The sequence below is a fragment of the Canis aureus genome, chromosome 2 (assembly GCF_053574225.1).
Source record: "Canis aureus isolate CA01 chromosome 2, VMU_Caureus_v.1.0, whole genome shotgun sequence".
In the NCBI taxonomy this organism is placed as follows: Eukaryota; Metazoa; Chordata; class Mammalia; order Carnivora; family Canidae; genus Canis; species Canis aureus.
In genome coordinates, this window is record NC_135612.1 from 29045001 (window position 1) to 29068663 (window position 23663).

General features: G+C 35.7%; 1 protein-coding gene across 6 annotated transcripts in view; it reads left to right on the top strand.

The window, feature by feature from the left end:
* Nucleotides 1-23663, top strand: part of AP3B1 (adaptor related protein complex 3 subunit beta 1) — a 265282-nt gene that overhangs the window by 208404 nt on the left and 33215 nt on the right. For all 6 annotated transcript variants that reach the window (XR_013362344.1, XM_077867294.1, XM_077867304.1 and 3 more), the window contains one exon: nt 19169-19400. Coding sequence is in view for 5 of the 6 variants with exons in the window: in XM_077867294.1 (XP_077723420.1) it covers nt 19169-19400 (232 nt within the window). In the remaining variant the exon portion in view is untranslated. The remainder of the gene's footprint in view (nt 1-19168; nt 19401-23663) is intronic.

A 23663-nucleotide genomic window follows, 5' to 3' on the forward strand; every position in this document is an offset into this window, starting at 1 on the left:
AATGCCTTGCTAATTTTACACACTCATGGTGTAAGTAAAACACTTAAAGAAGACTCTCAGAAATTAATTAAATTAATATATGGCTTGGGATCCCTGGGTGGCTCAGTGGTTCAGCACCTGCCTTTGGCCCAGGGCATGATCCTGGAGTCCCAGGATCGAGTCCTGCATTGGGCTCTGGGCATGGAGCCTGCTTCTCCCTCTGCCTGTCTCTCTCTCTGTCTATCATGAATAAATAAATAAAATCTTAAAAAAAAAATATATATATATATATATGGCTTACTTTAACTGTTTATTCCTTAGAAATCAATGCCTTTCAACTAATTTTTTAAAGAATGATGTGCATCTGGAGAAGGTTATCAGTTCGCCAGTCTTTCCATAAATGGGAACAGGAAATCATAATGTATCTGTTTTTAAGCATGACCAGATTATGTATGATCTGAAACTCACCAATGTGCTTTTTAAGAATGTCTTTTTATAGATAGATGGCTCAATACTTATTTCAAAGCTATCAACCAAAAGATGCTATTACATATCAACAGACAGTGAAATGATCTGAGCAGGAGTCAGGTTAACATCAAGATTACATATTATGAAGGGCACCTGGGTGGCTCAGTTGGTTAAGCATCTGCCTTCAGCTCAGGTCATGATCCCAGGGTTCTGGGATCTAGCCCTGCATTGGGCTCTCTTTTCAGTGGAGAGCTTGTTTGTTACCCTCTCTCCCTCTGCCCCTCCCTCTGCTTATGCTCTCACTCTCGCTCTCTCTCTCTCAAATGAATAGATAAAAATCTTTTTTTAAAATTACATTTCATAATTGTATGAAATTTCTCAGTTCTCTCAGATCTCCAAGAACAGTTTGAGTAAAATAGTGAATATAGGTTAATGTCCTTCACATTCTTTGCAAACTTAGTATTGGTGGATGGAGCTAGTTCTCTTTTGCTTCTAGTAAAAACTTTGGAGATTATGGCTTTCTTAGTGTTTTATTTTAATTAAATATTTCTGTTAATAAACATGGATGGAGTATCTTCTACATTCTCAACATTTTGGTATCAGCTGCAGCAAATTAAAAAAGTAAGCCATGGTTACAGTTTTGAGGCACATCTTAAGAGTCTTACAGAAATGGAAACCATAAACAAAGGAGTACAGTAATATATGAGTAAAATCCTTGTCTTGGATTATAATACTGAATTCCTTCTATAATATGGTGTATAGATATGGAATTTCCATCAAGAAACATTTTACCTTTGGGACGCCTGGGTGGCTCAGTGGTTGAGTGTCTGTCTGCCTTTGGCTCAGGGTGTGATCCCAGGTCCAGAGATCAAGTCCCACATTGGGCTCCCTGCATGGAGCCTGCTTCTCCCTCTGCCTGTGTCTCTGCCTCTCTCTCTCTCTCTCATGAATAAATAAAATCTTTAAAAAAAATTTTTTTTTACCTTTTAAGAAGGGAGAGATAGGTAGTTGAGGGGAGGGACAGAAGGAGAGAGAATCTTAAGCAGGCTCCATGCCCAGCACAGAGCCTGATACAGGGCTCGATCCCACAACTCTGGCAGCATGACCTGAGCCGAAATCAAAAGTCAGATGCATAGAATGGTGAAATGTCAGGGTGCCTGGGTGGCTCAGTTGGTTAAACATCTGACTCTTGTCATATGAACACAAACTTGAATCGAACTTTTCTGAGCAGCATTTGTTTATATTTCTGGTGGTTCCATTTTTCCATATAACCCTGGTTGCATAAGTACCCTTGTGTACACCTACATTATTTTTATCCCAGCAGTTATAAAGTTAACTTTGACATGAATGGTTGCAAAATGCTTAAGAATCCAGATCCAGGGACGCAATATATATAACCTTTTTAAAAATCTTTTTATTGTGCTTGTTTCATAGAAAGATAGCTCTAGAAAAAAATGTAACTTTTTAAAAGATTTATTTAGAGAGAGAGAGAACAGTAGAGTATGGTGGGGAGAGGCAGAGGGAGAGAGAGTCCCAAGCCAACCCCACTCAGAGCATGGAGCCTGGTGCATTTCTTGATCTCGTGACCTGGAGATCATGACCTGAACTGAAACCAAGAGTTGGCCACTCACCCAACTATGCCATCCACACACCCCAAAAATTATAACATTTTTGAGAATTTGTCTACGATTATTGCTCTTTTATTACTACCCACTCTTTCTCTAACCAAGGTTTTCATTATCCTAGACTTGTTCTGCCCTACTCAAACCCTCTCCTATTTCTCTTATTCCTTCCTTTACCCGCATTGAAGTTTGTTTTGTTGTTCATCACCCAAGTGTCTGTGACTAGTACTACTTATAATAATCCTCTTTTGCTTCTATAGAACTCATAAAATGTTTGTATATGCATATTTTATCAGAAAGACTGATATATACTAACTAAAGAGTAAGAGTCTCAGAAAATAAGCAGTGCATTACATTGGAACCTTTGGAAGGTAGTTCATCTTTTTTTTTTTTTTTTTCATTGGTTCTCAGTACCTATCAGTTAACCAAATGCATCAAAACCAACCCATTGGGATCATTGAAAATATGTAAGGAATATTTAGGTGAAGGGATTTTTTTTAAAGATTTTATTTATTTATTCATGGGAGACACAGAGAGGCAGAGACCTCAGCAGAGGATGAAGCAGGCTCTCCACAGGGAGCCTGATGCAGGACCCAATCCCAGGACCCCAGGATCACGACCTAAGCCAAAGCCAGATGCTCCACCACAAGCCACCCAGGTGCCCCTAGGTGAAGGGATTTTAAAAAAACCAATCCTCTAAATGATTCTGACAAATAACTATCCAGATTTGAGAGCCACTCAAATGTATTAGTATCTCTACTAGTTGAGACTTAAATCTAATGAAATATACTACTATAGAATTTTTGATGCAGATCTGAAAGCAGATCACAGAGCAGCCATTGAAAGGTATATGCAGGGGATCCCTGGGTGGCTCAGCTGTTTGGCATCTGCCTTCAGCCCGGGGCGTGGTCCTGGGGTCCTAAGATCGAGTCTCACATCGGGCTCCCTGCATGGAGCCTGCTTCTCCCTCTGTATATGTCTCTGCCTCTCTCTGTGTGTCTCCCATAAATAAATGGATAAAATCTTAAAAAAAAAAAAAAAAAAGGTATATGCAAACAAATGTATGCCATAGATGCCACGTATAGGTTTTACGACCCAAGAATTCAGAACAGTAGCTTTTTTTTTTTTTTTTCAGAACAGTAGTTTTTAACTAGACATCAAAATAACCTTTATTTGTTGTCCATTGCTGCTGTAATACATTACTAGAAACTGGGTAGTTGATAACATTGAAAATTTATTATTCTTTTAAAATTCAGGAGGTCAGAAATCCTAACTGGGTCTCATTGAGCTAAACTTAAGGTGTCAACATGGCCATGTTCCTTCTGGAAGGTCTCAGAGAAAAATCCTTTTTTTGCTTTTTCCAGCTTTTAGAGGCTGCCTGCATCCCTTGGCTCATGGCCCTTTCCATTTCCAAAAACTGACTGAGTTGTTCTCACACTGCATCACTCTAACCCTCCTGCCTCCTTAACTTGTACTCATAGGAACTGTGTAATAACATTGGCCTAATTGAATAAGATCTCCCCATCTCAAAATCAGCTGATTAGCACCTTAATTCCCCCTTACCATGCAGTGTTACATATTCATAGATTCTGTGGGTTAGGACTTGGAATATCTTTGGGCCCATTAATCTGTATACCACCTCACTTATAGAACCTGTATGAAGAGAAAGATGACTCAGATACCTCACCTGTCAAATTGCAGAGGGGAGGAAGAGTAGGGGCCATGGCATTTATGGAAGTCACTCTGATGCAGAGCCAGAGCCTAGCCCCACACATAAACATGTAACTCTTTGATCTTCATGCTGATTGTACCATGGTGATCATACACTTCTTCCTAGAATTCAAATGGAGCCCTGATGTGGAGATTATGGCCAGCTGTCTAACCAAGCAGTTCTTATTTGTGGCAAGCAGTTTTACTTAACTCTAATCAGAACCGGTCAAATTAAGAGAAATTTGAGGGGTGCCTGGGTCACTCAGTCAGATTTGGCATCTGACTCTTGGTTTCTGCTCAGATCATGATCGCAGCATCTGGGGATTGAGCCCCAAGTTGGGCTCTGTGCTCAGCACAGTCTGCTTGTCTCTCTCCCTCTGCTTCTCCCCCCCACTGACGCTTGCTTTCTCTCAAATAAATAAAGTCTTTTTTAAAAAAGAGAAATTTGAACATTTCAGGTCAGTCATATTAAATTTTATATATTCCTGTCTTCCTATTGTTATTTTTTATGTTTCTTTAAGTCAGAATTTTTATTTCAAAATCTTACCAATTTTCATTTATTAGAAATTAGAAAATTATAATAGTATTTCTCAGTGAAATACTTATTTATCCCAACAGATAATGGAAACGTCTCAAGTGACATGAAGTTTTATTCAGTTTCTTAAACATTTTAAAATATTTAACCGTTTACTATCAAATGTAATTATAGGCACAGGTAACTCACTTGCACTCTTAAGGCAACAGAAGTTGTGTGTATCTGTAACTGAGTCACCACATATAAGCCTTTTGGGAAAAAAGTTACTTATATTTTTATAAAATTACATAAAAACATGCAAAGAAATTATTATTGTCCAGGCTTAGCACTTTGTTACTTACATGGTGCATAAGAATAAAGTCAAATTATAATATGAAATGGATGAAGGTGATAATATGAAAATTAAATCATAGGAAATGTCAAAATGGAATGTGACTAATATCTTTATTGGCTGATGTAGGGTCAGAAAGAGTTGTGCAATAAACTGGGGCTTGAACTTAAGCAATGTGTGTTTGATATTTAACTAAACCATATGATTTATTATAGTAAATCACAAATAATGATTTATTGTGATTAGGTAAATTACAAAGAACTAACAAGTGAGTTCTGTGTGCAAGATGGGCAAAAAGTAAGTAGTACACTAAAATTTGGAATTGAAATACATGTGTTTGAAGAGATATGCTTTTTAAAGGCTTGTTTTCTTTTTCACAAAGTGTTTTAGGTCTAGGAATTCCTGTTCTTAAAATTAAATGACGGTTTTCTGAAAAAACTCAAGAAGAGATGGAAAATTGTTTCATATTCTGTGATTATACCCCTGGAGCTAGTTCTTTTTTATGTTAAAGATAATCAGACCTAACGTATCTCAAAGCTTACTGGCTATTTGACTTTGTACAAGCTTTAAAACCAAATGGTTACCTTAATTCTTCTGTCCCTTTGAGCTGAATGTAGAGAGGAACCGAAAGTGTCCACTGCTATCTCCTGCTGGAGTAAAGTTTAAAATGAGAGGAATAGTGGGCGGAAATAGTTTAATAAAGACAGAATAGGAGCTGAAGTTAGATTTTGTTGTAAGTTGAATGGAGAGTTAACTCCAGCAGCAGTGGAGGGATAGATGGTAGGACTACATTCATGCCACAGGAAATCTCAGAATGACTTAGCTATGACTTCTTTCCTCTTTTCATGATGTCTTCCTGAGTAAACTCAGAGAAAGCAAGCAAAAGGTACAACTCAGTGATAAGGTGGGTGGGCAATATCCTGTGTAAAAATGGTACTATGTTCTTAAAGACTTGGATTTATTTCTGGGCAGCGACCTTTTTAAGAGCAATACATCGTTCTCCATCCAACAAATGCCTGCCGTGGCCAATAATATGTTGGCATGTCCATTTTCAGCTTGTAGTACAAAATAAATGAAAGCCAAGGACATTAGAATTGGGAGGGAAGAACTATTATTTAAAAGGCTTTTAAATGATGTCACTATATATTCTTTTAACAACATCCTCTAAAAGCCTTTGAAAAAATAGTCCCTTCCTCCTTCAGTTGTTAACAAAGACTGTACTAGGGACTGTTCTTTAAAAGGCTGTTAAATGGTGATACTATATTTTTTAACATCAACATCATTTAGAAACCTTTTAGAGAACAGTCCTCTTCACCCACAACTAACAGAGAGAAAAAAAGGACATGGGGGAAGGGATTACTTTTTTAAAGGCCTTTGGATGGTACTATCAATAAATACAGCAATACTGTTTTAAAAGCCCCTCTCCAATGGTGATTCAGCTTTTTGATATGTACTTTTAACCTGATGACCTTATGTTATCTGACCGATTGGTGTTATCAACGTGGACTGAAAACTCAATTTACTAGTGCCTTTTATTGAATGGTTTAAAAATCAATTTCTCATATAGAATCTCATTTTATCCTCACAAGAACTCAGTGAAACAGACAGGATATGTATAATTAGCCCCATTTTACAGAAGAGAAAAACAGAAGCTAAGTGAGGTTGTGATTTAGCTAAGGTCTCACCACTAATATATGGCTGAGTTGGAACTCTAACCCAGGTCTCTTGACATCTGGTCTAGTGTCGCATCCAGCTGCTTCAGATCACCTTAATCACTTTTTGTTTTTTAGTGGTATTTTGCATTTTTCTTTTCAACATGTTTAAATTCTAAGAATTAATTCCTTATAACTAGAATAAGAGTAGGATTCAATAATTTCAGTGCTGAAGATAGCTTTATAGATACTAGAGGTTTTATTAATACTGTAACACTTATGAAATTTTTAAAATGTAAAATATGGGGCACCTGAGTGTCTCCGTTGGTTAAGCAGCTGCCTTCGGCTCAGGTAATGATCCCGGGGTCCTGGGTGGAGCCCCCTGCTCAGCGAGGAACCTGCTTCTCCCTTTGCCCCTCATCCTACTCGTGTGCATGCACATTTTGTCTCTCTGTTTAAAAAAATAGTAAAGAATAAAAATGTCAAATATGTCACAGCACAGTAGTCTTCCTCTGATGTTATGGCATTCAGACTTTCTTGAGATTCTTTTGTATTTTAATGTGATGAAATTATCACTTGGAATCCACTTTTACATGCCTAGTTTATTAAAGAAGTGATATTTTCAACAATTCTGATCTCATTGATTTGCTTTCAAAAGTTCTTTTGACTAAGGATACTGATTCACAATTAACATCATATTTAAAATAAATTCCTCAATTATTATTAATCTTTGAAAAGAAAGAATAAATACTGGTTCTTCCCATTTCCTGTAGTTCTCTGAAGGAGAGAAAAAAATCTCCCCACTGGTTTACAGACTGATCTTTATTTTCTTTTATCATAAGGAGTATTTTGTATTTATTACAAAAAGAATTGTAGCTTATTGCTTCACAGAAATGATATTTTAAAATACTAAGTTCTAATATGCCACTATTTTTTCATTTGTGCTAATAAACACTGTCTTTAATAGTTAAAGAACACTTTTGTCTATAAAACACTTCAATAATGCAGTTATCTCACTATATCCTTTTATTTTTTATTTATTTATTTATTTTAAAGATTTTATTTATTTATTCATGACAGACACAGAGAGAGGGAGAGAGAGAGGCAGAGACACAGGCAGAGGGAGAAGCAGGCACCATGCAGGGAGCCTGACGTGGGACTCGATCCCGGGTCTCCAGGATCAGGCCCTGGGCTGAAGGCGGCGCTAAACCGCTGAGTCACCCGGGCTGCCCTCACTATATCCTTTTAAAATCCAATGGATTAGATGTTACCCCTTATTTTACAAATTCAAGCTCAGAGAAGTTAAACAGTTTTCTTCTCATCAAATAACTTGAATGTTTTCTAACTTAAAATCTAGTGTTTACTTTCTTAACGCTACCAATTATAACTCTACCTGATAATAAAGAAGTCATAACCTTCTTTGCTTCTGAAGAAAAATGGTTCATGTGTCAAAAATATGTATAAGGTGGGCAGCCCGGGTGGCTCAGCTGTTTAGCACCAGCTTCAGCCCAGGACATGATCCTGGAGACCCAGGATCAAGTCCCCCGTCAGGCTCCCTGCATGGAGCCTGCTTCTCTCTCTGCCCGTGTCTCTGCTTCTCTCTCTCTCTCTGTGTCTCTCATGAATAAATAAATAAAATCTTTAAAAAACAATATGTATAACCTGAGAATACTACTTGAACCCATGCCAGAATACAGTCACGTACACCCCAGTCCCAGGACTTGATTCAGAAAATTTCATAGTCAAGTGACTTTAATGAAGGGAAGGCTAAGTCAATAGTGGGCTTTGCTACTATAGACATGGACTCCAAAGACTCTTAGGTTTCTGTGTGATAAATCAAGTTGTTCTTACCATCCCTACCTCCTCACTGAAGGATTTAAGATATTTATGCACAGAACAGAAAAAATATGTGTGTATGGGTGTGTTCCTCCAGGCTCAAAGGGCCTGTTTACCCATCTTCACCCTATGTCAGGAATTCCTCAGCAACTTATGGTATGTCTGACTGGCATCTACAGTATAAAAGGTGCTTTTCCTCTCTCTCAGATTCAAAGAAGGCATCCCTAGAGGGTCTTGTTATTTAAAATTAGTAGTAATAGAGGTGCCTGGGTGGTACAGTAGATTGAGTGCCCTTCTCTTGATTTCAGCTCAGGTCCTGATCTCAGGGTTGTAGGATGGAGTCCTTCCTATATTGGACTCTGTGCTCAGCACAGGAGTCTGCTTGTGACTCTCTTTCCCCCTCTGTCCCTTTCCTGTGTTTTCTCTCTCTCTCTCTCTCTCTCTCTCAAAAATAAATCTTTTAAAAAAGTTTTTTAAATAATAACATTGAAAGTAGCCCTAATAACACTGCTCTTTCAATTTGTATATCAACTAAGACATCCTTTTTTTCTTCCTCTAGGACTCCACCTAGATAAGATTTATATCCCTCTGTCCCCTAACTTAAAATTCATTTAAGTAGAAACAGCATAGCCAGTATTTAGATACAGTGGTCCCAACTGTAAAATATGTAGAACACCTACCAATTTCTCTCATGTCCTTTTACAAAGTACTGTTATATAGCCTAGTTTTTCTCTGGGAATCACCTTTTGAATCTTGCTGTCCTATTGGAAATATTCTCAGCGTGACCTCACTCATAATAACTCTGTAATTCTGTCTTTGACAAAATCATTTATTACCAGCAAGATTGTTTGTGTGAACCAACTGTTGCTTCAAGGTCATTCCCTTGTCATCATATTCCTTCCTCCTAAAAGGCCCATCCCTTGTTAACTATGCCATCTTCCCTTCCTTGTCCTTCTCCCCTTAGTATCCCTTAATCACTACCCACATTCATTGAAAATCTTGACATCTTAGACATCATTTCTCCAGCCCACCATCATCTGGGAGATTCCCATGTATACATTAACAACCTGTGCATCTGTAACTTCACAGCCTCTTCATCTGTTCGGTTCTGATAACTTTCACCTGTACTGGTTTTTAGCCACATGCTCTTATTTCAACTCTAAAATCTTATCTTTCTTACTTGGGCCTTTTTTATTCCTGAAACCCTACAGTCCTCCAGATTTAGTTTATGTTCAGCCTAGGTTTGCAGCAACCTCAGAGATAGATTAGTAGTTTCCCCTTTTCACACATGTAAAAATGGAGACTCCTAGAACGTAATTTTTTTAGTTTCCAAGAGTTAGGACCTATGTTGTACAGCCAGAGTTTCACCTTGAGTCTTTCTAGTTTCAAAGCTTAGCACTTTCTAACAGAGTTCACTGAGCACGTAAGGGAGGTACACTTCAAGAAAAATTTTTCCCCTAAGATTTATTTATTTATTTTAGAGAGATAGAGTATGTGTGTGAGTAGGGGAAGGTGGGGAGGGGCAGAGGGGTGGAGAGAGAATATCAACCAGTCTCCCTGCTAAGCACGGAGCCCAATGTGGGGCTCATTCTTACCACCCTGAGACTATAACCTGGGCCAAAATCAAGTCAGATGCCAAATCAAGTCAGTGACTGAGTCACCCAGGCACCCCAGAAAATGATTTTTACAGGAGTGCGTGATACAAATTGGAGTATAAGGAATCTAAGGACAAGGAGACTAAGTTGAGTGCGCAAGCAGAAGTAAGAAGGGAGCTAAAGATTAGGAAGCACACCAAATTCTTAATTATGGTTAAATCTGAGAGGGATTTTACTTATTTATTCACACAGTTTGAAATTATTTTTGATAAATAAACATTTAAAAAAATGCTTTAAGTGGGAATGATGACCTGAACTAAGCTGGTGGTGGACTGACAGGAAAAAAGAAAATAAATTTAAGAGACATCAAACATGTCAACTAATTGTTGGAAGAAGGTATCAAAAATAATGCAGGGTTCTGACCTTGGTTATAATGGAAAAGGGCACAAATATTTTCTTAGCAATAGAATTACTAAGATCAAATGATTGTCACATCTATTAAATAACACATAATTGTTTTGTACTTAGGTAAAATATTCTGGTTCTAATGAAATTCATTGTGATCAATTATTGGAACCATTTTTGCTAAACTCTTTGAAACCTAGTTTGTTTTGTTTTTGTTAGCATTCTTAAACCAAAAGTCAGAAAGGAAATAAAAAAAGGAGCAAAACATATCTAGGAATAGAATAACTTATCTTTATCTATGGTTCTAGAACTATTTTTCCATGAAAGTGGTAAATAAAAGATCATGTGCATCTGGATTTCAAATTTATAAAAAGTATTAAATGTATTGACTGTGAAACTTAGAGGTTAACTATAGATTTACTTGTAGATTTGGAGGGGACGTAGAAGAGGATATTATTATAATCTCCCCCTCATCTCAATACCCATATAAACAATACATCCCATAATAGGAGGGGGATTGTCAGCAAACTTTTTTGTAATGGGCCAGGCAGTAAATATTTTCAGCTTTGCAAGCCACAGCCACTCAACTCTACCACTGTAGTACAAAGCAGGCATAGACAATATATAAATGAAGGGATATGGCTGTATCTCAATGACAATGGACTGGATTTACAAAGGAACAGGTTGTATTTGCTGATGCCTGCTTAACACCATGCTTGAAGTAAGGTACTCGTTAGATGTTTGTTGATAATGTATTCTGATATATGTAATATATACAAACATATATTTGTATTACTATAAGTGTAATATATATCTCAATATATAAGATATATATTATTACCAAAATAATAAATTTTAAGTCTGTTTTTCACAATATATATTGATTAGTAAAATAAAATATGAGAAATTAACATGATTACTTTCTAGAACATGCAAATTTACATGTGTAAGGAGGAGGTTATCTTTAGGATTAGAAACCATTTATTTAAAGTAGTATCTGATGGAAAATGGACATATATTTCTTTGAGTTTATGCTTACAGTTAGAGCTAAGAGTTAAGAAAATTAGCTTCCCCCACTTTTTAAATCTTATACTGGGTATGAGTGTCAATACTATGGGTTAAAGGTAAAATAGAACTGCTTTCTACAGTTTACTGAGTAAAGAAGACAATACTGTAGCTTTCTGCATTGCAACTCTTTATCACTTGAGCCATATATGGGTTAAGATACTAATTTTAAACATGAAACTGTATCTCTGTTGTGCCTATTTTCTGGTCATTTTTATAAATCTTATATCTAAATAGATACTCCTATAAAATAAGCCAGATAAAATGAGATACAAAGAGAGCATTTTATGTACTGCAGATCTTCATATTTTTGAAGTCCAAAAACAGAATAGATTGATAATACTTGAAATGATTAAGTGACTAAATGTGAGTTAAAGCATAAAAAGCTGGAAAACATTGTTTTTATAAAGCTTTACATCGAAGTGTTATCTTTGAAATAGTAATGCAAATGTTGAACAAGGTTTATTCTTAGGCACTTACTTGATATTCCATGTTTTATTTTTCAATTCTCATTTAAATTTTATAATTCAATCATTTTGAACGGCTATGTTCAAAAGAAGTTTTACAACTTTAATCTTAATAATCTCAAAAAAAGCAGACATGCTATGTCATAAAATAACTATTAGTGACTAGTTTGTATCCTATAAATCTAACTTGAGTTGATAATATGGTCCATTACCAGCTAACTGCACAGAGTATTTTTCATTTTACACTCTTCAGTTACTTTTTAGTGAAGTGTTAAAAAATATGAAGCTTTTCTCCTCTCTAAAATTGCACGCTGTCTGTCTGTTATTAGGGAGATAACAGCTCTTATAAATGTTTCAGTAAGCACTAAGTAGACAGTTATGTGCACTCTCATTCCACGCTTATTTGCTTACTGTAATAAACTGATAAAATATGTGTGGTTTGTCTCTGTGTATCTACAGGCATCATGAGTCACATAGATTTCCTTTAGAAATAATGTTGTGTCTGCAGAATTGATTGGTTATTTTCATAAACCATCTAAAAGTACACAAACGACTTTTATTATTTAAACATATGCTGTGTAAAGATTTGTAGAGGATTATCTCATTGTAACTTGATGCTTTTTGTTCTGTTAACTCTGGAAGGAGGCTTTTTATTTTAGAGTTATTACAGTTACTGAACTAATTACCTTCTCAAGAATCATAGTGAGGATAAACCATATCATTTGCTTATAATGCAGCTAGCTTTTTAATTCCTTGAACATTATAGTTAAATAATTAAATCAAAGCTACTGTTTTCAAATATTGTCTTCTATAATAATCCTGTTATATAAGTTTTTTACAAGTTTTAATATTTAATGGGAAGTAATGCTTTTATCCAAAACAGATATTGTGAGACTGATTGTGTCATATAAGTCCGTCTAATTAGTAAGTTGTTCTTTGTGTGTGCCTTTAAGAAGTATGGTATCTTTATATTTATTTACAGTTACATGTACACATAATAGAAAATTTCTAGTCAAGTCATATCCTTAAACTAACAAATATTAATATTGATAATCTCCATTTAACCACCAGACTGTGATAAGACTGTAGTATTTGTAGGAACAGTGTTATAATCGAGCACCCAGTATCAAATATAGTTATGACCACCACTAGAAATATGTTATATGCAAATCTCTAATCATTTAAAATAGTAAGATTATGCTTTGAATTCTGAAAATGGGTAAAATTATACTTTACACATTGAACAGAAAGTGGGGAGTAAATTAATAAACCTAACAAGTGAATTATGTATATAGGGTTAGAGAAGATATTAAGTGGCTATAGAAGAAGAAGAAGAAAAAGGGGAATCAGATGGAAGAAATGCAGATGGGTTAAACCTCATTGAAAAGGTTACATCTGGGACGCCTCAGTGGCGTCTGCCTTTGCCTCAGGGCGTGATCCCAGAGTTCCAGGATTGAGTCCCACATCGGGTTTCCTGCATGGAATCTGCTTCTCCTTCTGCCTGTGTCTCTGCCTCTCTCTTTCTGGACCTTAACTGATTCATCCTGGCTCTTGTACTCAGTCTGTGTGCAGTAGGGTACAAAAGTAGAAGCAAGGAGGCCACTTAGAAGGCTTTTGGAATAATCCAGATGTGAGATGGTGGTGAATCAGATACGGATGGTTACAGAAGAGGTACTGAGAAGGGGTCAGATTTTACCTAGTTCCCTCATTAGTGTTAAGCATGGTATATATCTTTGTCTTTTTACCTTTTTTTTTTAAGATTTTATTTATTTATTCATGAGAGACACAGAAAGAGAGAGTTAAGTTAAGGTTACATCATGTCACCCCTCTGTTCAAAATACTCTAAGGGCTCCCAATTTCACTGAGCATAAAAGCCAAAAAACCTTATAAAAGCCTGTAAGACCCCATTTGGCCTGGCCCCCTGTTGTTTCTTGGACCTCATTTCCTATTACTGTTGGACCCATGACTCACTCCACTCTAGTTACCCTGATTTCCTTGCTATTCTTTCCATACACCAGTAATGGTTCCACCACAGGCCCCTGACAATGGTTCCCTGGAATGCACTTCCTCCACATATTCATACTGACTCAGTTCTGATTCATCTTTGCTCAGATGTAACCTCTTATTTTTTAAAAGATTTTATTTATTTATTCATGAGAGACACAGAGAGAGGGAAAGAGGTAGAGACACAGGCAGAGGGAGAAGCAGGCTCCACATAGCCAATTTGAACTAGCTTAAGCCAAAAAAAAAAAGGTACTAGAAGGAGTGCCAGAGCATTTCACCAAAAAACAAACTTTAGATAGAAATGTGTTAGATTCTAGAAGGATAAAAACCAAAGATATCAGCAGGATCTGTGTCTCATCTGTGCTGTGCTTTGAAATTTGCTTAATGTCTTGCAGAATAGTATGGCAACAAATGTAACCACAAACATTAAAGTTTTAAATCTAATAATTTTAGCCACTTGAGAGAAGCTTGACTTATCAGGTCCCAAACCCAAAGATCATGGGAGAGGGACTCATTGGGCCAGGTCCCTATTCCTGAACCAGGTAACTGTGTGACCAGGTCATGAGGTGGCATAAGAACAAGCAAGCGCCATCAAGAACTGAATGTGGCAAGGTTCCTGGAAGATAGTAGGGTGTGTTAAGCACATTCCCATACCTAACCCTACAGGGTAAAACACTGAGGAGAACGCTCACTCAAAAGACCAGCACTTAGTAGTGAACCAGATAAAAGCAACCCTGAAACCTTTAATTACTCTTATTTTTCAATGTCATAGAACTTATGGACATCTCATTGTCAGTTATTAGAACACATCATGATATTTAAGACACTCACAGAAACAATCAGGTCATAGCATGGACTTTCATAAAGCAAAGTCAAAAGAAAAAAGTTTCTACTATGTAAAGTACTATTTTCATTAGCAAAGCCACTAGCTCGTATGCTGCTACTATGCACATTCCAAAAAGTCACCCTTAAATATAAGCTGGAGTTTTAGCTTGTGTCCACCCCTCAGGCGGTTGTTACTATGCATCTGTTTATGGTAGTCCTACTAAAAGTTACTTTAACTATTTGGAATAAGTGGATCTGGAAAGTGTTGAATGACAAAAAAAAAAAAAAAAAGTATGAAGAACTGTGAAGGATATGAGATGTTACCCTATTTGCAAGCAAACAAGTTGGCCCAAGGTAATTTCATGGATACTGGTAAAAAGACATGAGACTACTGTGTCAAAGACAAAGGGCAGTTTATTACAGCAATAGCAATAACCAGGGTAACATCATTTGCGCCGCTTCTCAAAGCCCCAGTTCCCACAGGGTGACATGATGAAGGCCAGGTGATGTCTGCACATGCAGTGTGTTGCTTTACAGGAAACAGACCTTTACAGGAGAAGATCCCAATCTTTTATAAAGAGCTGTTAGCAAATCTGTCTCAGCTTTGCCCTGGAGGGAGGCATTTTCCTGTTTCCAAAGGCTGTTTTCTATACAAACATCCTTGAAAAGATTTTCAGGAGGCAAGTTGTTAATACCTTTGCTCAGAAGACTTCAAAAACATGGGAGACTGTGGAGAACTGTTTCCCAGCAACAAGGTAAGGGGAAGGAAGGAAGAAGTATGTAACATCTGTGCCCCTAGATGAGGAGTCAGCAAACTTTTCTTGTAAAGGGTCCAGATAGTAAATATGGTGAGCCCTGCAAGTACTCAGCTCTACCCCTGCAGAGCAAAAAGGCAAACATCAACAATATGTAAATGAATAAGTATGGCTGTGTTCCAGTAAAACTTTATAAAACAGCCAGCAGGTCATATTTGGCTTATGGGCTGTGGTTTGCCAACCCTTACCTAAGATGATCTATTTTGTTCAAACTTGTTAAAACTTTTTTCTTAAAAGTAAGCCCTCATTTTCACAACCCAAATCTGGGTCTTTCTGTAGTTTATTACCTTTTACCTCGTATTTTGTACATTTAGCAAGGTTATTGATTTTTATAAAAGGAAGTCAGAAAAGCCATTCATAGTGTTTAGCATCTTAGAATATAAACAGCACAGATCATACATGTTTCTGGAATATAGATATTTGATATACAAAATATTGAACTAAAATCCTGCTTCCACATCAGGATTAATTGTATTGCATGTGAAAATTATTGAAGAATTTATAGAACTTAATGGTTTTATTGGAAAAAGTATCACCTATGTAATTCATCTAGTAGTGGAGGAAGTTAATATGATCTGTATGATCTTAGAAAACAGGTTTTTAAAAATCAAACATTTTCAGTTAGCCTTTTTCTATAGTGTAAAAATATGTATTATTACCACAAAGTGCTATTTATGAGGCTGTTTAATGAGAAGAGAATATAGACCTCCGTTTATTATCACAGATAACCTTTGAGGGTTGTCAGAGAAGACCTTTTTTAGATGCTGAATTTATTAGAGAATGATTCTTGAACTTGACTGAGTGTAGCCAGAATGATTGGAAAAAATTATATATTTTTTCCTTTGCACATCCATTAACATCATTTTAGCAATTACAATAAAGTACAGAATTTTGAGACTGGTTAGAAAAAAAATATTTGGACTGTGTGTCCCAGGATTACACTGAAAAGAATCAATAAATCAACCAAGACAAGGTGCTAGTCTTATGTGACTTAGGGTGTACCCTCCTTATAATTCTAATAAGCACCTTTTATGATATTGAAGTGCTGATTCCTAGCTGTTAATAAAGCAAACCCCTGCTTCTGTACTGCTTTTCTTCTCCTACTCTACTCTCTTTAACATTCAACTTTATTTCCTCATATTATATGTTGCCCAAACTTTGGTGAGTTTTCATAGAAGAAAACCTGTTTGCAAAAAAAAGAAAAAAGAAAACCTGTTTGCATCAACATATATTTAATGATTTAATAACAACATGTCTCTGGAACAATGAAGAATATAAAAGAAGAATTATTGTCTAATTAAAGGAGTAAACATAAGATACCGAAAAATATGATTATCCAATTGAAGGCTGTGTTTAAGGTTGATTATCATAGCCTGAGTGACATAGGAATTTAAGATTTTGCAGAGTATAAATTTATAAATATAATATGTGTATTATATACTTGAGCAGTCATACCACACATATGTATTCTGTATCTGCTTGTTTTTGTGATGTCCATTATATCTTTAAATGAATGTTCCCTGGCAAGGATTGCTGTCTTGCATTATGCTACTAAACTCTCAAAAATTTGCAAAGGAAATAGAACTTAGTGTAAGCATTGAAACAGATGAATTTGGGATCCCTGGGTGGCGCAGTGGTTTAGCGCCTGCCTTTGGCCCAGGGCACGATCCTGGAGACCCGGGATCGAGTCCTACATGAGGCTCCCGGTGCATGGAGCCTGGTTCTCCCTCTGCCTGTGTCTCTGCCTCTCTCTCTCTCTCTCTCTCTGTGTGACTATCATAAATAAATTTAAAAAAATTTTTTTTAAAAAGATGAATTTTTAAAATAATTTTTATACATGGAAAAGAACCTAAGCTTAGAAGTGGAAGTGCTTTGAAAACTTAAAATGCTAGACTGCTATTGTCCTCAAAAGGCCAAAGTAGAATGCATAGGCCAGTTGCCCCATTACTTTAGATAGCCAGAATTTAAAATGTACTCAATTATTGCATTTATAAAACACAATAATTATTTAGTGTGTTTATTATTATTTATTTATAAAATAAACTCTTTTGTGCATTTTTAAGACAATTCTTTTAAATTGCTCACTCTTGCAAGTTGAGCATTTAAAGAAGGAATACTACATTTTAATGATGCTTAGAGGCACTGCTTATCGTTTCGTATATTTGATATTTAACTCATGGATTTTTGTTAATGAATTTTTTAAAAAAAAGATTTTATTTTGTTTATTCATGAAAGACACAGAGAAAGGCAGAGACATAGGTGTAGAGGAAGAAGCAGGCAGAGGGAGAAAGCAAGGAGCCCAATGCGGGATTCAATCCTGAGACTCCAGGACCACACCCTTGAGCCGGAGGCAGATGCTCAACTGCTGAGGCACCCAGGTGTCCCTATTGATGAATTTTAAATAACATTATTAAGTTTTCATGTCATCAGGTATCATTGGCATGATGAACATGTCGAATAGGTTAAAATGTACTCACAATTATAATAGAAATCTAGTTTGGGGGAGAGCACACTTACTATGAAAAAATCTTGATTAGACCTATTCTTTTTTTTTAAGATTTATTTATTTATTCATGATAGACATAGAGAGAGAGAAAGAGGCAGAGACACAGGAGGAGGGAGAAGCAGGCTCCATGCACTGGGAGCCTGACGTGGGATTCGATCCCGGGTCTCCAGGATCGCGCCCTGGGCCAAAGGCAGGCGCCAAACCGCTGCGCCACCCAGGGATCCCCTTGATTAGACCTATTTAATTAAAAATTGATTTTTTTTTTTAAAGCTTGCCATGTCAGGTCAAGCCACATGCAGTACTTTGAGTTCAAATGGGAAGATAGCTATCATATGATTTTAGAAAGGACTGTTTCATTTATTATATTGCCTCTGAATCCACTCAAGATTGAGGGAAGAATTTAACTAAAAGAGACTAAAATTCATCAGGAGGATATAAACAGATAATTAGCCAACAAAATACCGATGGGGCAGTGGGAGATGGAGTGATAAAAGATACTTTGTTTTGCCAAATAACTGAATCATATTGTAGGGCTATAAGAAATAAAACAATGTAATGGTTTAACAATCAAGGTCCAAAAATGTCTCCAAGTACATAAATCAGAATGTTTGCATTTACAGGTCACATAGGAAAAGCTAATCATTAAATCATGTTCAGACAATTGGTTAAGGACTTGGAGAAAAAAATTAAGTATAGAGGTCAATATATCTAAGTAAGTTCTACACGAATCAAAAATTACAACCATGAAGCTCTAGAAGAAAATGTAAGTGAATAGTTATCTGAGCTCAAAGTAGGGAAGATCTTTTTAATCATTAAAGCAAAGGAAGAAACCACCTTAAAGTAGGTGATTGTCTTCATTTTATGATGAAAGAAATTCAAGGTGAAGAAAGTTCAAGGAGTTGAGATTGGAAATGAAGACACAAAGATGTTCATTATTGGTAGGTGATACTAATAGTTCAGTAACCTGAGTTGAGAAAATCAACTGACAAATTACTAAGACTAATAAGAAAATTAGCAAGATGCCCAGATATGTGTACCTGGGAAAAAAACTAACCAAAAAGTTTATAAACTCTAAAAAAATTGAATATACAGCAGCTTATTCTTATTAGGCACATATTGTCAAAATATTTTAATACATGTTGCAGAGTACAGAAAAATTTTAATGCTGTTTTGAAGGCATTTTCTTTACTTTTTGTATAATTTCTGTCTTAATATTTATGGATATGATATTTGTTATTGTGCTTTATATTATACTCTAGGGAAAATAAGAGTAGAATATCATTAATTTATATTTTCTAAGAGAATAACCATATTCACAAATTCATCTTTGTTTGTTTTTCCAATGTGCAACAGGTCAATACTCCTGTCTTTGTACCAGTGAAAACTCATGTGCTGCTTCATCGAATGAGTGGAAGAGGACTAGCTGCCCATTATTTCTTTCCAAGACAGCCTTGTATTTTTGGTGATAAGATGGTCTCCATACAAATAACATTGAATAATACTACTGATCGAAAGATAGAGAATATCCACATAGAGGGGAAAAAACTTCCTATGGGCATGCAAATGCATGTTTTTAATCCAATAGGTAAATATTAATTCTCATTTACAACTTTATATTTTGGGGATCCCAAAATATAGCTCGGCGGTTTTGTGCCTGCCTTTGGCCCAGGGCGCGATCCTGGAGACCCGGGATTGAGTCCCACGTCGGGCTCCCAGTGCATGGAGCCTGCTTCTCCCTCTGCCTGTGTCTCTTCTCTGCCTCTCTCTCTCTCTCTCTCTCTCTCTGTGACTATCATAAAATAAATAAATAAATAAATAAATAAATAAATAAATAAATAAATAAATAAATAAAAGTAGAGGAATGCCTGGATGGCTCAGCAGTTTAGCACCTGCCTTCAGCCCAGGGTGTGATCCTGGGGTCCCGGGATCAAGTCCCACATTAGGCTCCCTGCATGGAGCCTGCTCCTCTGCTTGTGTCTCTGCCGCCCACCCCCTTTCTCTCTCACGAATAAATAAATAAATAAGATCTTTAAAAAAATAAAAAAATAAAAGTAGAATACACATTATGTTGTTGACTATATTTGTCATTATAGTCAGCTTATATTTGTTTTTCCTTCTTAAACTGAATTTATCATACAGAATGAGTACACTTTGTTCTCAGTGAGTCACATACCAGCAATGGTAAAATGTACCAGTGGAGATAAAAGGATATGTCTGAAGAAACAAAATTGCCTCTCATTTTACTGTCATCACCTTTCCCTCTGCTTCTCTTCCTGGCAAACTTCATTCCCTGCCTGATTTTAGTCTGCCGTTTGAATCATAACTCCCCTTCACTGTTTCCTTTCACATTCCACAAACTGAAGAGTGAAGAGAACAAAGGCTGAGAGGGTGGATGCTTTTCTGTTTGTCTTCCTTTCCAGGCATGCAATATAAATAACTCATAGTGTATTGCTAGTATTTATACACACAATATTTTATAATATTTTTAATCTTTTGCTACCATTTAGAAATCAAGATGTTTTTACATTGAAAAAACAAACCCAGAAATCTCACTTTTTTTGGAATAAAGTACAAGGTATAACAGTCCCAGTCGTTAGTTCTCACCTGCAGTACCACCAATTGATACAGAGGGAGCTGCCACTTAGATGCACCAGGTGCTTTCTGGGTGTCCTCCATGCTCACAAACTGTCATCTCCATCCATTTTTTAAGTATCTTACCAGCAATAGACCTTTTAAAAATTAAGTGTAACAATTGTGTGTTACTTTGAGTTTAAAGTAATGTAATAATGAGAATGTCTACCTCTGTTTTTTCTGTTTAATGTAAGTGGAAACAGTCCAAGAGTTTAGTTGGGAGAAGCTTCAGGCAATAATATCAATTAAAATGAATACAAGGTTTCTGTCATTGAATCCTTGAAATGTTATCATCAGAATGCTCTAAATAGTTTCTTCTTATAATAGGTCAGGTGAGCAAAGCCTTTAAGTCAGCAAGTGTGCCTCTTTACTCATTATTTCACACAACTATTCTATTTTTCTTCATTTTCACCTGAGCTCTTTGATGTTGTTGAATTCTCTTCTATAGTTTTCACGAATCATTCAGTAAAGGAAGTCATTCTTTGTTTTATATTTTTATACAAAGGAATAAAACAATTCCTAACATATGTCATATGGTAGATGTTTATAAGCAACCAAGATAGTAAAAGTGATTAGACTTCAGAACCCACTTAATACACTTTTAAAAATAATTTGATAATTAAGACACCATTTAATGTATACAGAGTATCCTGATTTTTACTTAATTACTTTGTGAATTTAATATATTGATAAGTTCTAGAATATCCTAATTTGTATTCTTTTTTTTATTGCTTAAAATCCAGCATTTTTTACCTAAAAAATTAGTTTAAGAAATGTCAAGTAGCTGATAAATGAATTGTCTGAAGTTGGAAAATGTTAGCCAAAGGTTAAAACAGTAGAACAGTATTAACATTTCTTTGAGCTGATATAATGAGTTAATGAGTTGACCTTTTGTTGGCCTATGTAGAATAAAGAAATAAATATAATAAATTTCATAGTATGGCCTTAACATAGAAATAAAATATGAATGTATACCATTGCCATAGTCCTAGCCATAGGCTTTTCTTTACTTCTCTTAGGCAGACTTTTATGACCATAATGTTTTATTCATTTTGTTGGCATTTTATTGAATACCCTCAAGATAGAGAGTTCTTTCCCATGTAGTAATACCACCTAGTGTCCTTTATCAATTGATTATAGCAGAGTTCCAGAGTATGATATATCTTAATTAGTATTCCAAAAACATCTTAAGAATACAACAAAGAACAAATACTATATTTTAATGTTTTTGTGAAATGAGGAAAGTAAGACATTTGTTTTATTTAACAAGCACATATGCATCTCCTAAGGAGTCTAGCAGCTTTCTTATTTGTCACCAGTCGGTTTTCTTTTTGTCCATAATATGCAATGACTTTTATTTGGATTTTCCTCTGCCTTTAGCATGAAATTGTATTCCTTGCAAGAGTATTAGGAATAATGTGCCATTCCATTTTTCTCAAAGAAACCAAGTAAATAAGAGATTTTTAAAATATTACACACACACACACACACACACACACACCCTTAGGCTTTCTGCCTATATTCACTGACTTTATGTTAGCAACTGACAAGTTTGAATTCAACTAATATTTTGCTAGTTATACAATCACATCAAAGTCAATGGCAGCCTGTATGATTTCTTTTTGCATTATTAATGGTGTGGTTTAGTAGAGCCCATGTTTTTCAGCCATTTCTGTGTAACCCTTTATATGTATAGTTCTGATCCAGAAGTAGTATCCAAATACAGATGCCTAATTGAGTAAACTTTCCCAATGTAGTAGGCTTCAAATAATATAAATCCCTTATATGAATAATTTTATGCTGATCACTTTAGTCTTGAAGCATTCATATAATAAAACATACTGTTGATCATGAGCTGTCCTCCAGAGTTAGTGTGGCACTAAGCTCATAGTTAAGTACCTTAAGACTGAAGATGGTACCAAACTCTGTCGAAGAGCCTGATCAACAAGGCATCTTGAGAACTGTCACTTTGTCAAATGAAATACAAGAATACATGATGTAGAGAGATCTAAATCATGAATGCCATCATGTCTTGGAGATGACAGCATTTGCTACCTATGTGTCAGCCGTAAATGAGACTGAACCCCAATATATCTGTGGCACAAAAGAAAGCATTACGGAGTCACTAAAGTATATGACTGAGCAGCATGACTGACAGAGCTGTGAACTGATATGGTATAGCTTCCAGAGAAATGTAAGAAAAATATCGTTGTAGTTGTTTGCTCTACAATAAAGCCTGTTGGCTAAAGATTTAGGTAGCAAGTCTTTTGGTACTTGTGTAGCATCCAGTTACAGTTTAGATTTATAAACAAATGAAATTCAAATTGGTATCAGCAAACCAACATACATACCACTAGCAAACGAATAACAATTTAAAATCAGCATCAAACAATTATCCTCTTATTTTCTTTTTAAGATTTTATTTATTTATTCATGAAAGACACAGAGAGAGAGAGGCAGAGACACAGGCAAAGGGAGAAATAGGCTCCATGCAGGGAGCCCAACGTAGGACTCAATCCCGGATCTCCAGGATCACACCCTGGGCTGCAGGTGGCGCTAAACCGCTGCCCCAATTTTCCTCTTATAATGCCTGGTCTTCATTGAACCTGTGAGACATAAATATACTTCTTAATGTATTGAGCTTATTGAATTATTCTTTTTCCCATCTGTACCATCATTTCCGTCATGGTTAATATTAAATGGCAACCTTACTTATCAATAAGCCTTTTGATAATTATAGTCTACTAGAGTGTCCTTACTAAAACATAACTATGTCTTATTAAGATATATACAGAATAAAGGTAAATATAAAGCTGCTGTTCAGTGTGACTGCAGTTATAATGAAGACTTTGAGCAAAGTGGAAATTAAAAGTGGATGATTTTCTGTGTAAAGATACAATTTATACTTAAATATTTACACTAAATGTGTATATATTTAAGATCCCTCATTATTCTAATGTATAGACAAACTTTGGAATAAGCAGAATAAAATGTTGTTGTCTTAAGTTTTATCATTGTCAACTGAAAAGCACCAGTATTGATAGTTATTTCCCATTCTTGGTTAGATGATAGATGAAGTTTCAGAAATTCCAAACCTGTAAGATACCATTATTGTTTTTTTCATGATAACTTAATCTGCTACTAAATTTTCTTCTAATAATTCTTTAAATAATGCAATTAGACTTATTGTTTTAGTTCCTAAAATGCCAGTGGTCTT